The sequence below is a fragment of the Eutrigla gurnardus genome (assembly GCF_963514095.1).
Source record: "Eutrigla gurnardus genome assembly, chromosome: 9".
Classification (NCBI taxonomy): domain Eukaryota; kingdom Metazoa; phylum Chordata; class Actinopteri; order Perciformes; family Triglidae; genus Eutrigla; species Eutrigla gurnardus.
In genome coordinates this window covers 25482639-25495592 of record NC_139923.1, presented here as the reverse complement: position 1 = coordinate 25495592, position 12954 = coordinate 25482639, and the positions used below count along the sequence as shown (strand labels likewise).

The following is a 12954-nucleotide window of genomic DNA, read 5'->3' as shown; positions in this document are numbered from 1 at the left end:
GAGTTTCCTACAATACACTGTTTGTGATGAGAATAATTAAAAAGAACTACTTGAGAACCTTTTCTGTGATGGTTTGTCCAAATGCTTAGATGATTTTGCACGCTTCATGAATATAAAACATCACAAAGAAATTTAACTTTAATGTTTAATCAAAGTACACTTTGCAACAGCAATACGAAAGAAAAATCATACAAAAATAGTGATGTATTTCAAGTATAAAATGAAAAAATAAATTTTTAAGAAAACTAAACATCATATGGGAATGAAAATATTCAAGTTTCAATAACAACCTTTCAATTTACCGTTGTTCAAAATATAATTTTAACTCAAAAAATTAACTGGAAAGTACTACTTCATGCTCTGAGTCAGCACAGCTCCTTTCACAGTCGACTGGTCATGAGGAGCAGATGCCAGTTTCGGATTCAGCCGTCTTCAATTCTCAGTTATTTCATCTGAGCCGGCGGCTCAAAAGTCACCGGGCCCTCGCGGGGCTGAGGTACTGCAGCGCCGTGTTGAAGAGGTTCCTCAGTAGCCGAGGAGCCTGCTCGCACACTCCCTTCACCAGGGTGAGAGTGAGTGCCATCATGACACGCTCCTGGGGTAGATGCTCCAGACCCACACCCTGCATCATCACCCGATCCACCTCCCGCCTAAGGAGGTCTTTCCACTGCTGGAAAGCACAGAGAACAAAAAAAGGATCAATTTTGTTCTTTTGTTCTGCTTAAATTACAACTTAAGCATCCTAAATATGTCACTTGTCTTACTTTACAGTGCTAATAAAGCATTGGATGGAAGCAACTGCACATCGGGACACCGATTTATCGAACAAATAAATAAAGTTGGACTTACATCCAAGGGAAAGGATGATAAGTTCCTGCTAAGGTTCCGGGTAGCCACATCCACAACCTCGTGTTCAAGTAGGTCTGCAATCTCTCTCAGGTCTTCTGCAATCTGCTGAAGGGCCGCTGCCTCTTCACGGTTCCCTGCAGGAAAAATATTAGATTGTCTTAACACTAGTATACTTTCTACGTTCTGGATTAAAAGTACAGTGGAAGAAAAATGAACCTTTATTTAAACCATTTTAACATTCTGGACCTCAATAATCACACAATTTACCACTGCAACCCAAATAATGTGTTGAATCGAAATGTAATTTGAGGATTAAAAGGCACACAGTAAAAAGTGAGAGGTGTGGATCTCAGTTTCTAATCGACTAAGACACTAATAACAAGAAATTGACAGCTGTCACTTCCTGCTTTCACTTTAATAAACAAGTTTTACTGTCACTTCACACACACACAATGACCTGTTTATTTGTGCCGACTCATCAGGCAAAAATGTTTACAGTTTGCTCACACACACACACACACACACACACACACACACACACACACACACACACACACACACACACACACAATTACCTGTTTATTTGTGCCGACTCATCAGGCAAAATTTTTTACAGTTTGCTTACACACACACACACACACAACACACACACACACACACACACACAGGACATGTATAAACAGCTGATTTGAGATCAGTTTGTGCTGTGCTGGTATAAAACACTATATAAATACCATACAGCACAGATGCTAACGGTACTCACTTGGCCACTGCAGCTCCACTGAAGGCTGAATATCGTCTACAGCCCCCCGGATGCGACTGGCCAGGTGGCCGTCCGTCTCGAGGTCCCCGTCCTCCAGCGGGTCTCCTCTGGGTCCATTGAAGTTGATGTCCCGGGTCAGATTGAGATCCTTGCCCAGGGAGAGAAGCTCCCTCTCGTACTCTGGAGTGCTCCAGTCGGCTTGGAGGAAGGCCAAAATCACCACCGCGACGTTCTGACCACTTCCCAGGCCATCCATCGATAAACACTCTGTCCTTTAAAAACACATAATAATACATGAGACAAAGATTTGCAAAGTTCGTTCAACGAGGACACTGGAACAAACACAATGTTAGCTAGCTAACCCAAACAAAGTTAGAAAGCACGAAAGAGGAAAGAACCTGACGTGAAGCAGCGCGCGAGCTTCCGAAAAAGCGCAAAACAGGGTGAAACAACCGCTAAGCTTGCGGACTTGTTTCTGAAAGTTTTCCGTCTGCTAAGATAGCTAACATATACGCTAACTATGCTACATTAGCTTACATTCACTTCCGTTCAGTCAACGATTAAACAGAAGTTAAATTGGAGATTGCTAAACTCATCAAATTAGCATGGCTAATCCAAGATATATATATTAGCATGGCTAATCCAAGATATATATTAGCATGGCTAATTTTAACTCACATTAGCGTCTTTTGCCGGGCGACGTGACGTCAGCTTCTAACTACCGACTGATAACTGCGCCATCGACCACTAACTAAACACTGAAGTGAGCTTCACGAAAACAACAGCAGACCTCCAGACTTGTTCCTGCTTGGATTTTGGGGGCGGGGCCGTTAGTAGGTGCCTCGTGATGCCTTCAAGCACAGTCGGGAATCCGGACTTCTAAAAAAATTCCAATACATTGTTATCTCTAATGATCAGAAAACCATGTCAGTAATTGGAACAGAAATGTCTAATTAAAACAGTCTTATGTCATATTAAAGATTTACCTACAACTGTTTCTTCTTTATGTTACCGATCAGTGTCACTACAGGTAACTTTGACTTGTTATAAAAACAGCTAAATTACTGCAACTGCAATGGATAAAGCAAGTTACTGCATTGGCATAAACAGTGTAGTTACATGACTTGCTCTTAAAAACAATGGATTTGCAGTAAGGTGGATCATACTTCCGGTCCTCTACCCGTCATCTCACACACACACGGTCACACGTTTGGCTGCAGTTCAAGATAACAAGAGCGACAAACAATTGGAAAGTCCCTGTGTGGCTCTGTCCAACAGACTTTTTTTTTTTTTTTTTAATTATGCTTTGAGGATTATATCGTAAACAAGAGTTAAGAGTCAAAGGGTAAACTCAAATGAGAAAAAAAAAAAAAAATACATTTGGTAAAATGCTTAAAATGTTTATTTACAGTTTTTAAAAAAGTACAGTATAGGTGTGCAGCTAGCCTCTGCCAGAAAATCAATTGAAAAGTGTTCTAATCAGTCAGATAAGTCCTTTAAAATCAATGCTGCCCACAGCTCTGCACCCCTCCGAAGACTCGTACTGGACTGTCCATCCAGTTATTTCAATCAGTTCCAACAAAATACTTCCTTCGAGACATTCTGCATTTCTACCACAGCGTGGTTGCAGAAGGAGTCACATATGACCAGAGCAAAAGGACAGGCATGTGGGCCCCACGACGTCCACTTCAGACTCCATACCCAGGGCAACCAAAGCTAATGGATCGCGCAGTCTTCCCACCAACAAGCCTCCTCCCCGCTCGGGGTAGGGATCCGATCTTAGCAGGGGATTTCAGCCCACAAGGGAGATTCTGCCTGGGTGACAAAGCTGCCTGACGAGCCTCATGGAGCTCCCTGTGGAGAAAATGGAAAAGGGTGAATGCATGTTAGTCATACAAGTAATTTCCTCATACTTTCATGCAATCTGACTCATTTTTGCAACCAGAAGAATCCTCCCTTGATGGAACCCAGATGACCCTTTATGTTTTCCCCCCCTCTTACTTCTCAAGCATGGCGGTCCTGAACTTCTCTACGTTGAGCTCTCGGCGTAGCTGAGCTGCCTCTCTTCCGGTCCTCTCCTCCCGCAAGACCGTGTGCTTACAAAGCTCCCTGGCAGATGGCCGCTTCATCAGGTCTGGATCCAGCAACAACTGGCACAAATTTAAAAATACATTTTCAACAAACTATGCTACAGACAAGTGTTTTTGTCACCAGCATCAAAACGGTATTCATTCAGGTAGCAGCTCAAAAATCTAAACCTTTAATAAGATAATTTAACTAAAACAAATCGGCCCAGAAATAAGAGCACCTGAAGTAGCTTTCTGAAGGGAGCCGATAGCTCCTTCGGCAGTTTTGGGAGGCGTCCCTCTCGGAGGCTGTGCCACTCATCTCCATTTTGAGGCAGAGGAGGAGCGCCAGCTGCCAGCAGAATGGTGAGGCCCAGAGCGAAGATGTCCGCCTTGGGCAGGTGGCTGTAATCCTGGGGGGGCAGAGAGACTGCTGAAATGAACAAAATTAACACTTGAAGTAATGCAGATACAGCTGGACCTCGGTATTTGAGGTAGTTTCCTTTAAGAAAGGGACGGTGTGGAGGATCTGGCGGCATCCAGTGGTGAGGCTGCGACTAGAAGAACTATGGGGGCCGATGCAAAAAAGCAAATGACCCCATCTAGAGCCAGTCGAGATAAACAGCTCCTTTGAAAGTATCAAAAACAAGGATTCATATATTCAGGTAATTTTACACTAGAGAGAAGCAACAGCTTTACCTCATGCAGGATCTCTCTGGCCAGAAAGCGGCTGTCCCCTTCCTCAACTTGGGGACTGCCGATTGAGGTCACATGACCCAGATCCCCTGCAGAAAACACAAAAATCAGACGCCACAGCAAACAAACATTCCAGGTAGAAGTGTGGCCAACATTTAATAGAATACCAATTTTGTAAATAACTCCGGCTGAAGTGCTTCTGTCGTCGTCCTCCTCGCTCTCCCCTTCTCCTGCTGCACTCGTGCCGGGACGCTGGCAAATAAATATATTACCTGCAGAGTTGAAACGAGGCAGGAGAGAATTAAGTTTGGACGATACGAGAAATGCAAAACGGAGATCTGCTCGCCGAGACTTACTCGGTTTGATGTCCAGGTGTACGAGGCCCGAGCTGTGGATATATTTTAGCCCCATAGACACTTGTAAGAGCAGATCCTTCAGCTCGGCCTCTGAAAACAGCTCACCCTGCACCTCCTTCTTCACAATGGCTTCACTGAGACTTCCACCTGACAGCATCAAAACCACATCATTCAGTCTAGTTCACCTTAAGATGTTTGCAGTGAATCTTAAACTGTGGCAGAGAGGGAGAACCTACCATCACAGTATTCATTCTGAATAATCATGTGATCATCCTCTGCCCATGCTGAATAATAGCGAACAACGTGTGGGTGGTGCCCAAGAACAGCATGCGCATACACTTCCTTTAGGGCCAGCTGCCTGAGACGACATAACAAATGGTCACAGATCAGATTTGATCAATTGAGGAACAAAAAAAAAACAAAAAAAAGTGGACTGATCCATCTCTGGCACATTGCTGACTCACTCATTGGCAGATCCTGCCAGGGGACGGCGAGAGCGTTTTATGGCGTACAAGCAACCATCCAGCCTCTTCACACACTTGTAAACCGCCCCAAACTCGCCCACGCCAATGCACTCCAGCTCCAGGAACTCGCTCTCGTAGCGCGACAGCATGAAGGCTTGGACAGCTCGCCTCTGCCAGATAAACAGACGGATGGCCTTGTGGTGAAAACAAAGACATTTCCAAAAGAAAGCACATGCGTCAGCTCAGTCTTGAGTTTGATAACAGCCAGGAGAAGCGGAGGGTGTTTTTTTTTTTGTTTTTTTTTTGTTGGCTCACCAAATATGGTAGCACTTCCAAGAGGAAAACATTCTGATAGATTGTTTTTTTTTGGTTTTTGGAGATTCTAAGAGAAATCCCGGAAGTAGGACGTAGTTGGACAAAACGAGAAGCGAGGAGGCAGACGAAGATGACAAAGCCTGATGACGAAATCGTATCAGAAGCATCTGAGAGGGAGGGTTGCATCCACCAGAAAAAGGCACCGCTATAAATAGACGTACCTTTGGTGGTAGAAAGGCTTCGTCATCCTCCTCAGATGACGTTAGGCTGTGTTTCAACCTGAAAGATGGAAAGGGCTTTTAGACCTTTTATATACACTCAGAACTAAAGCACTCAAAAAAAAACAGAAAAAGGTCTGTGCACTGCGGGGGAATCTACCACATCATGAAGACATTCAAATGTTTGCCCTTTAAAAAAAATCCCTGTGATGAGAGATGTTCCAAATTAAACATTAGGGCAATTTGAACACATTCTCATCAAATGAATCCCTACCTGTGAGTAGTGCACACTGATGTTTACATAGCCTTTCAGTAGTTACCTGCGTGCATAATCTTCACTCCTAAAACGGTTCTTCCACTGCTGCTTGCTGTTCCTGCGGACCGTGTCCGGTGTGAAAGGGTTCACGTTGACAGAAGGCACCTGGAGGAGGTTCGTAGCAGCCGAGGGGAAAGACAGGGTCCTCTGAGGGCGACCTGTCTTAGTGCCGGAGCACGGCTGGGACGACTTAGATAGCAGACTCTACAGGAAAGGGGGGAAACTGGTTTAATACCTGACACCACAGGGAGACACTAAAAAGGATCTGATCTGGATGACTCCCCCACCTTGGGTGTGCTGGGAGAGTCGCAGAGCTGCAGTTTCTTCCAGGAAGCGTAAGGTATGGGGCTGGTGCACTGCAAAGGTGAACGCACGGTGCTGCTTCTGCCGCGGTGCCGTTGCGCCCTGGGGGTCCTGCAGGCAGAGCTGGGACTGCGGATCCGGGGACTTCGGGTCCTTATGGTGAAGTCACTGGAGCTGTTGTCGCTGCTGCTCCCCTCCTCTCCGCAGCTGGAGAAGTCCAGCCGCTGGCTGATCTCAGCAAACAACGTCGCCATGCTCGGGGCCTGAGTTACGGAAAAAGGGGTTCTCGTAAAATGCTGAGTTCTACATTTGCCTGCCCTTAAAGCAAATAAATTACATTTTTGTTGCAATTGATTTTTGGCCCTGTAAGTCTCTTTAAGGAGGAAATAAGACATATGTTACAATTATACTCATATGTTGTGGTTATTTCCACTTCCACAACATAAATCCCATCATTTATTTTATAATCAGTCAATATTAATTGTTGACTTATAATTTTTAAGACTAACCAAAACAAGTACAGTTGAAAAGCAGCTATGGGTTACACACACGCACACACGCACACACGCACACACACACGTCAGTATGTCATTTAAATTGGAGTTTTAATGCGTGTTCCCCATGTATACTCACTGACAAGTCGCATCCCTCACCGCCAACACCAGCACGCTTAAATTTGGCGCCTCGTATGCAAATGACTTCCTGTTTAAGTAAACTATGCCCCCGGGGTTAACACATCCAGCCCTCTGATTGGCTCAATCGCTCATGCACCTGACTTTAAAAAGGTGGCTTTTAATTGCGTGAATAACTTTTGTCCATCCGTTACCATAAAACTATTAAAGTACTGCTTTAAATATATATATATATGGATGATGTTATTACGAGAAAATTCAAATTTAAATTCTCAAGTGAGAATCTCGTGCATAAAACAGCTGAATGTTATAAGAATGTTAATTATTTTGGGCACACAACTAAAATTAGGTCACTGTATGAAATAGTAATATAGACACGTGGGCGGAAGTCGTCGACGTCATCAAAACAGTGAGACAGGCGGAGGAAAAGCAGCCCGTCCGTGGATGTGACACGCTTACAAATACATTGGAAAACAACCAGCAGGCAGCGCGGAACCATGATCCGGCTCCAGCGGCGCCTTTAGTGTGCTCGACTCATCCGGACTCAAGCGGACTTTTTTTGTGATATTTCCCCCCCCGTCCCTTTCCACACACCTCGGAGGCAGCCATGGTGAAGCAGTCGGACCGTGCCCCGCTCCTGGACTGGGAAGAGATCCCGAACCAGGCGGGCCCGCCGCCGCAGACGCAGCAGCAGCCTCCGTCGGAGGAGGACGCACCGAAAAGTTCGCAGCCAGCCGGGCGGCGCTCAGCGACGGGGACCGCGCCCGGGACTCGGCGGAGCACCGGGGGTAACAACGCCCCTAACGCCGTCAAACGCAGCCCGACGGGCGGCGGCGTCCCGGCAGCCGTGGTCGCCAGCGGGAACGGAAGCCCGGGCCGCCCGCGAACAGAGCCTCTCGAGGCGGATCGCAATGTTCGCTTCCCCGGCCTGTCGGTGCGGGATCAGTGGGAGGAAAAGGACCAGATCGTGGCCGTGTTTGTGGTCACCTTTGATACCAGATCAGGTAAGGAGGTCGGGTTGTCTGATCTTTTATCTCCCATCTGTTTGACATCCTCATTTGAGGACTGGATACGTTCATATCCTGAATGATTATCTCGTCATCTCGGAATGGCTGATGTACTTTAGTCATGAATAATACACATCAAGACCCTACTTAATAGATCCAATCAACCCACAGTGGTCATATAACCCTAATGCTGGTGGGGCGAGAAATTAACCTCCTGGATTTGGCTTTTTCCAGCTTTTGGAAGCCATCCTATAAGTATAAGTATGTACTGTAAGACTCATGCAAGAGATGAGTGACTGCAGGCAAACCATCCCATTTGGACCAGGATGTGCTCCAGCATCAAACATGGAAGTGGCCAGTGTTGCAGTCGCTGACCTCTTGCTCCCTCCATGAGTGAAGGAAGGAGGAAGTGGCCAAGGTGAAAGGAGTCAGAATGGGAAGTGACTTCATGGTTTATTTTCCTGTGTGAATGACAGGGAATATGGTCGAGTGGTGCCTCCCTCATGACATCAACCTGGACGGCGTTGAGTTCAAATCCATCGCCAGCGGCTCCCATCGGATAACCAACGACTTCATGTACGTAATGTGAAGCGTGGAAACGCAGACCCGTCCAGTCCCCCTCAGACACCACGTGTTTTACTCCATGCCTGTGTGTTGCCCCCCTTTTGGACCAGATATTTCCGTAAAGGCGGGTACTTCGGGCTGGCCTGCTTCGCCAACATGCCCGTGGAGAGCGAGCTGGAGCGAGGAGCGAGGATGAAGTCGGTGGGAATCCTGTCTCCTTCCTACACCCTGCTTTACCGCTACATGCACTTTCTGGAGAACCAAGTCAGGTAAAGACCCCCTGAATGTGCTTACATGTATTATTTCATGTGCCTCCCTCCTGTCCGTGCATCTGTTGTGAAAATGTCTCTCATCTATTAACCATGAACCCAGATCCCGGTTATTGTCACAGCAGCCCATTTACATGCAGTTTTTTTGTGTGTGACGTCTGAGCATGAAAGTGGACGACGCTGTGACGCTCTCTCCCTTCTGCCTCAGGCCTCTCACTTCACTCCTCATTGACTGTGTATAAATATGTTGCTCACACACACAAAGCTTTCAGGTGTGTGTGTGTGTGTGTGTGTGTGTGGTATTCCAGCCTACCAATTATGTGCAGTCAGAAATATGCTGGATGGTTGCCGCGGTTATACTTCATAGAGTAAATGCATTTATGGAACGCGCGTGGCCTCGAATGATCCCACGGGGCAGTTTAACAACAACCAAGCACAATCTGTACTTATCTCTCTCTCCCTGAACACACAATGCCTCCACACAGTCTTCCATTCACAGTGCATGACAAATGATGATTGAGTGACTACTTTCAAGCTGCTGCTCTGCTTTAGTAATTGCCTTTAAATCTTCTGCATTATGAATATGAATATGCCCTCAAGCAAGCGTAATCTGCTTAATTATACAAATCTGGGTAAAAAAAAAGGCTTTGATGACTCATACCTGACATTACTTTTCTTTCCCTCTCCTCCTCCCCCATCGTCTTCCTGCCGTCGCCTTGTAGACACCAGCTGCAGTGTCCGGGCCAGTATTCTCCCCTCGAGGCCTTCTACGAGGACAAGAAGGCCGTCCTCCCCCCGACAGGAAACGGGCTGGTCACCGCCTGCCCAACCTGGAGCGTCACCACCATCAACCGCTGTATGCACCCAGAAATGAAGGTCAGGAGAACACGCTTCCATAGTTGGGCGACAGCTTGTGTGCTAAACAGCGAGAATAACCGTTTCCCCCCCTCCTCTCTGCAGATCACCCACCCAGCCGGCTGCATGTCCCAGTTCATCCAGTTCTTCGGGGAGCAGATAATGGTGCTGTGGAAGTTTGCACTGCTTAGGAAACGGGTCCTCATCTTCTCCCCTCCGCCTGTAGGCGTCGTCTGCTACCGGGGTGAGAAGCTCAAACGTCTCCCGTTGTAAACGTACAAAATGTGGAGGTCAACATCATCACACATGTTGTCGTGCTTCCCGCAGTGTATTGCTGTTGCTGTCTGGCCAACGTCTCTTTACCCGGCATCGGCGTCTCCGTGCCCGAGTTACGGCCTTTCTTCTACATCAACGTCGCCGACATCGCGGCGCTGGAATCGGAGCTGTCATACGTGGCCTGTGAGCGAAGTTTCTTGTTGTTGCATGTAAAACGGTTTAACGGAGAAATGATCCGTAATCTATAGAAATGACTCTGTGTGGTGATGATGTTCAAAGGCACCACGGAGAAGATCTTCGAGGAGAAGAAGGAGCTGTACGACGTCTACGTCGACAACCAGAATGTGAAAACGCACAGGAGCCATCTGCAGCCGCTGCTCCGGCTGAATGCGGCCGACAAGGAGAAGTACAGGAAGCTGAGCGAGCAGAGGTCAATCATACACGATCTTTTGAATGGGATGCAAAATAAATACTAGCAGTGAGGAGCAGAATTAGAGGCCGGAAGGTCCTATTCTCCTCATCCTAGTGTGTGTTTTTTTTCTTTCAGACAACTGTTGCTGTACTCTCAGGAGGTGGATGGAGACTGCACGTCCAACGAAGAGGATCTGTTCATTCTGTGAGTCCTTGACCAGTAGATTCACCGCTGCTTGTGTGCTATTATTGTCCTCTACTCATGACTCTTTTTTTTTAAATCCAAGGTTCTTCATGGAGCTGAACAATCGCATCTTCCAGACGCTGTCGGACATCGCGGGGAGCAACGAGCCCATCCTCACCGCCGAGCACGTGAGGGCCATGGGGCTGGACCCCCAGGGCGACCGCTCCTTCCTGGCCGACCTGCTGGAGGTGTACGGCATCGACGTCACGCTGGTCATAGACAACCTCTGCTGCTCCTGAGGGCGCTCTTCGGCCTGGGAAACTTCCTCTCGGGGGCCACACACACACACACACACACACACACACACACCAAGACAACGTAGACACTGCTTCCACCCTGGGACCTCCAGCTGTCGGAGGGCCGTTTCCCTCCGTGTGCGTCTCATCCGACCTGTTTCCCAACAGCGTGGATGATGAGGACACTTAACTTTGGTGCACTGGTCCACAGGGATGAACACCTGACTCGCCATTCACGTCTTATATCACTCAGTGCTGTGTTTTTTCTTTCTGTTGTTTGCTTCTGTGCGCTTGTTTGAGTCCAGCTAAGTTGGCTGCAGGTCTGGATGGAGTCTGGTCATCACGGCCGGATGATCGGGTTTCCTTCTCTGCTGCATCGTCACACAAAGCTTTGGTGTGCAGTAACCGTTCGTCTGAAGATTCGTATTACGTGGGTGGAGGTTTAACTGCTGCAAAATGAATTTGTGCGCTTCAAGTAGGATTTTTTTTTTTTAGAGAAAATTCAAGGCGGCATAATGTGCAAACAAATCCACCCCGCTGTGATAACACGCCTGGGTAGTTCAGTGAAATCAAATGCTCTTTTTTTTTTTTTTTACTACTTAATTTACCTTTCAAAAAGGAAGCAATAGAAGTCTGTTAGTAGAAAACTAGCCTTCTTCTGTGTGTGTGTGCGTTTTTTCTAGTTTTTACGATTTCTTTCACACCTGAAAGTGAGCCAGGAGGATGTTTGTTTGTTAACGAGCGTGATATCCTCTTTTTTTCCACAATGGGGACGGTTAAATATTATGAAGCTGACTTTTAAAAATGAGAAGGAAAAAAAAAAGCTGCTGAGTACTTTCCTTCACCTTTTTGTGCACCTTCGACACGACGTAGGTCCGATGATGTTCCTCTGTGTGTGTGATCACAGTCAAAGTGATGATGAAAACTTCTCGTAGCGTTGTATGTTTTTAACCGTAAGCCGAGGTCCTTGAATTGTCAATGAATGTGACTCTATAACACTAAGTCATGAATGCTGCACCATGTCTAACACTGGAGTATTTCCCCATGCACACATGCTTAACTGAACCTTTTTGATGCTGTGTTTATGAGCCAGTGATTGGTTAATAATGTTATTAGAATGATTTGCACAGGCTGTCATTGTTTTTTGTTGTTAATGAACCAGAGGCTGGTTCATGAAGAGAAGCCGACATACGTTGTGTGATCAGGTTGAAGAGTCCTTGTCGATCAGCTTCAAAGAGATCCTCTCTGCTCTTCTGTGTCGCCGACAAAGATCTCTTTGTGTTTTTTTGGAGATCTTGCAGCTTTAAGTGGTTTCAGCTCGAGGGTTTTTCATCGCGGTCTTTTGAATTATCCTGGCAGACTGCTTTATTCAATCCATCACGTCGCCAATCAGAGTCATAATTTGTTCCATGTTGGAACACACGAGGCGGCGACGTCTCACCAAGTCATTTATTAAACGTAAGTCTACAAATATTAAAAAAAAAAAAAGTATTTCATTGTTTCGTCCCGGGTTGAGAACTGTTGATGGGTCTGTCCTTAGACTGGACCCCCGTTGTTGTTGAAATGAGGCCTTAAGGAAATTTGACTGACTCCTTCCTGGAGGTCAACAGTATTTGCTGACACATTAAGTGCATTGTCCTGACCTGACTGTCTCCGGTGAAACCTGTTCACTCTATTTACCGTCTGCAGACGTATACTTTTTTTTCTTTTTTTGCCTCTGACGGTATTTGCTTTACAGGTGTATGTTAAACTTCAAAGGGAATGTACACAACTCACACACACACACACACACACACACACACACACTGTATAGATTGCCTTCTCTCGTGTAGTCGTTCACAGACGCGTACCAGCATCAGCTGTTTGCTGTTCGTACAGCGTGTCACTACTGAATGTCAAAGACTGCAAAAGTACATCCGAGTTGTACAACTGGTTTCCTTCTTGATTGTAATGTAAAAAAAAAAGAAATCATAGAAAAACCAAACGAGTCTTCACCTTTTACTAACGTGGAACACTGTAAGAGATGTCAGTAATGTACACATGAACACAATAGCATGAGCAACTGTTCATTTCACTGTACTGCCATTGTAAAACAATAAAACCTTGATACAGTC

General features: G+C 46.3%; 3 protein-coding genes across 5 annotated transcripts in view; 1 reads left to right on the top strand and 2 right to left on the bottom strand.

Annotated features, from left to right (window-relative positions):
• Nucleotides 1-123: 123 nt before the first annotated feature.
• Nucleotides 124-2429, bottom strand: bida (BH3 interacting domain death agonist). 3 transcript variants are annotated; one of them, XM_084017540.1, is made up of 4 exons: nt 2291-2429; nt 1613-1884; nt 850-983; nt 124-670 (listed from the first exon to the last, which is right to left on the bottom strand). In XM_084017540.1, coding segments are annotated over exons 1-4 (606 nt in total). In that variant the 5' UTR covers nt 2293-2429; the 3' UTR covers nt 124-472. The 3 variants fall into 3 exon arrangements, with proteins under 3 accessions (XP_083873666.1, XP_083873667.1, XP_083873668.1); XM_084017541.1 differs by having other exon boundaries at nt 124-667; XM_084017542.1 differs by having other exon boundaries at nt 1613-1879; nt 2291-2421.
• A 611-nt stretch (nt 2430-3040) lies between these two features.
• wee2 (WEE2 oocyte meiosis inhibiting kinase) lies at nt 3041-7608 on the bottom strand. Its single transcript, XM_084018362.1, has 12 exons — nt 7376-7608; nt 6331-6609; nt 6048-6247; nt 5731-5788; nt 5195-5364; nt 4967-5088; nt 4731-4877; nt 4542-4646; nt 4378-4463; nt 3921-4091; nt 3614-3762; nt 3041-3466 (listed from the first exon to the last, which is right to left on the bottom strand). Exons 1-12 carry the CDS (start codon nt 7475-7477, stop codon nt 3301-3303), a joined length of 1755 nt encoding a protein of 584 aa, XP_083874488.1. The 5' UTR covers nt 7478-7608; the 3' UTR covers nt 3041-3300.
• The window catches only part of dennd11 (DENN domain containing 11), a 5512-nt gene continuing 12 nt past the window's right edge, over nt 7455-12954 (top strand). The window contains exons 1-9 of the mRNA XM_084018361.1: nt 7455-7982; nt 8462-8561; nt 8660-8818; nt 9541-9694; nt 9779-9917; nt 10001-10132; nt 10229-10379; nt 10497-10565; nt 10648-12954. The exon at nt 10648-12954 is cut by the window's right edge and continues 12 nt beyond it. Of these exons, the coding sequence (XP_083874487.1) occupies nt 7586-7982; nt 8462-8561; nt 8660-8818; nt 9541-9694; nt 9779-9917; nt 10001-10132; nt 10229-10379; nt 10497-10565; nt 10648-10843 (1497 nt within the window). The 5' untranslated portion in view covers nt 7455-7585 and the 3' untranslated portion in view covers nt 10844-12954. The remainder of the gene's footprint in view (nt 7983-8461; nt 8562-8659; nt 8819-9540; nt 9695-9778; nt 9918-10000; nt 10133-10228; nt 10380-10496; nt 10566-10647) is intronic.

Coding starts and splice junctions, on each gene's coding strand:
- bida (XM_084017540.1), bottom strand. Junction 984..1,612: donor AGTGGAGCTGCAGTGGCCAA/GTGAGTACCGTT, acceptor TTTTTCCTGCAG/GGAACCGTGAAGAGGCAGCG. Junction 671..849: donor TATCATCCTTTCCCTTGGAT/GTAAGTCCAACT, acceptor TGTGCTTTCCAG/CAGTGGAAAGACCTCCTTAG.
- wee2 (XM_084018362.1), bottom strand. CDS start 7,477: ATGGTTCCGCGCTGCCTGCTGGTTGTTTTCCAATGTATTTGTAAGCGT. Junction 5,365..5,730: donor AAGCCTTTCTACCACCAAAG/GTACGTCTATTT, acceptor TTTATCTGGCAG/AGGCGAGCTGTCCAAGCCTT. Junction 4,647..4,730: donor ACACCTGGACATCAAACCGA/GTAAGTCTCGGC, acceptor TCAACTCTGCAG/GTAATATATTTATTTGCCAG.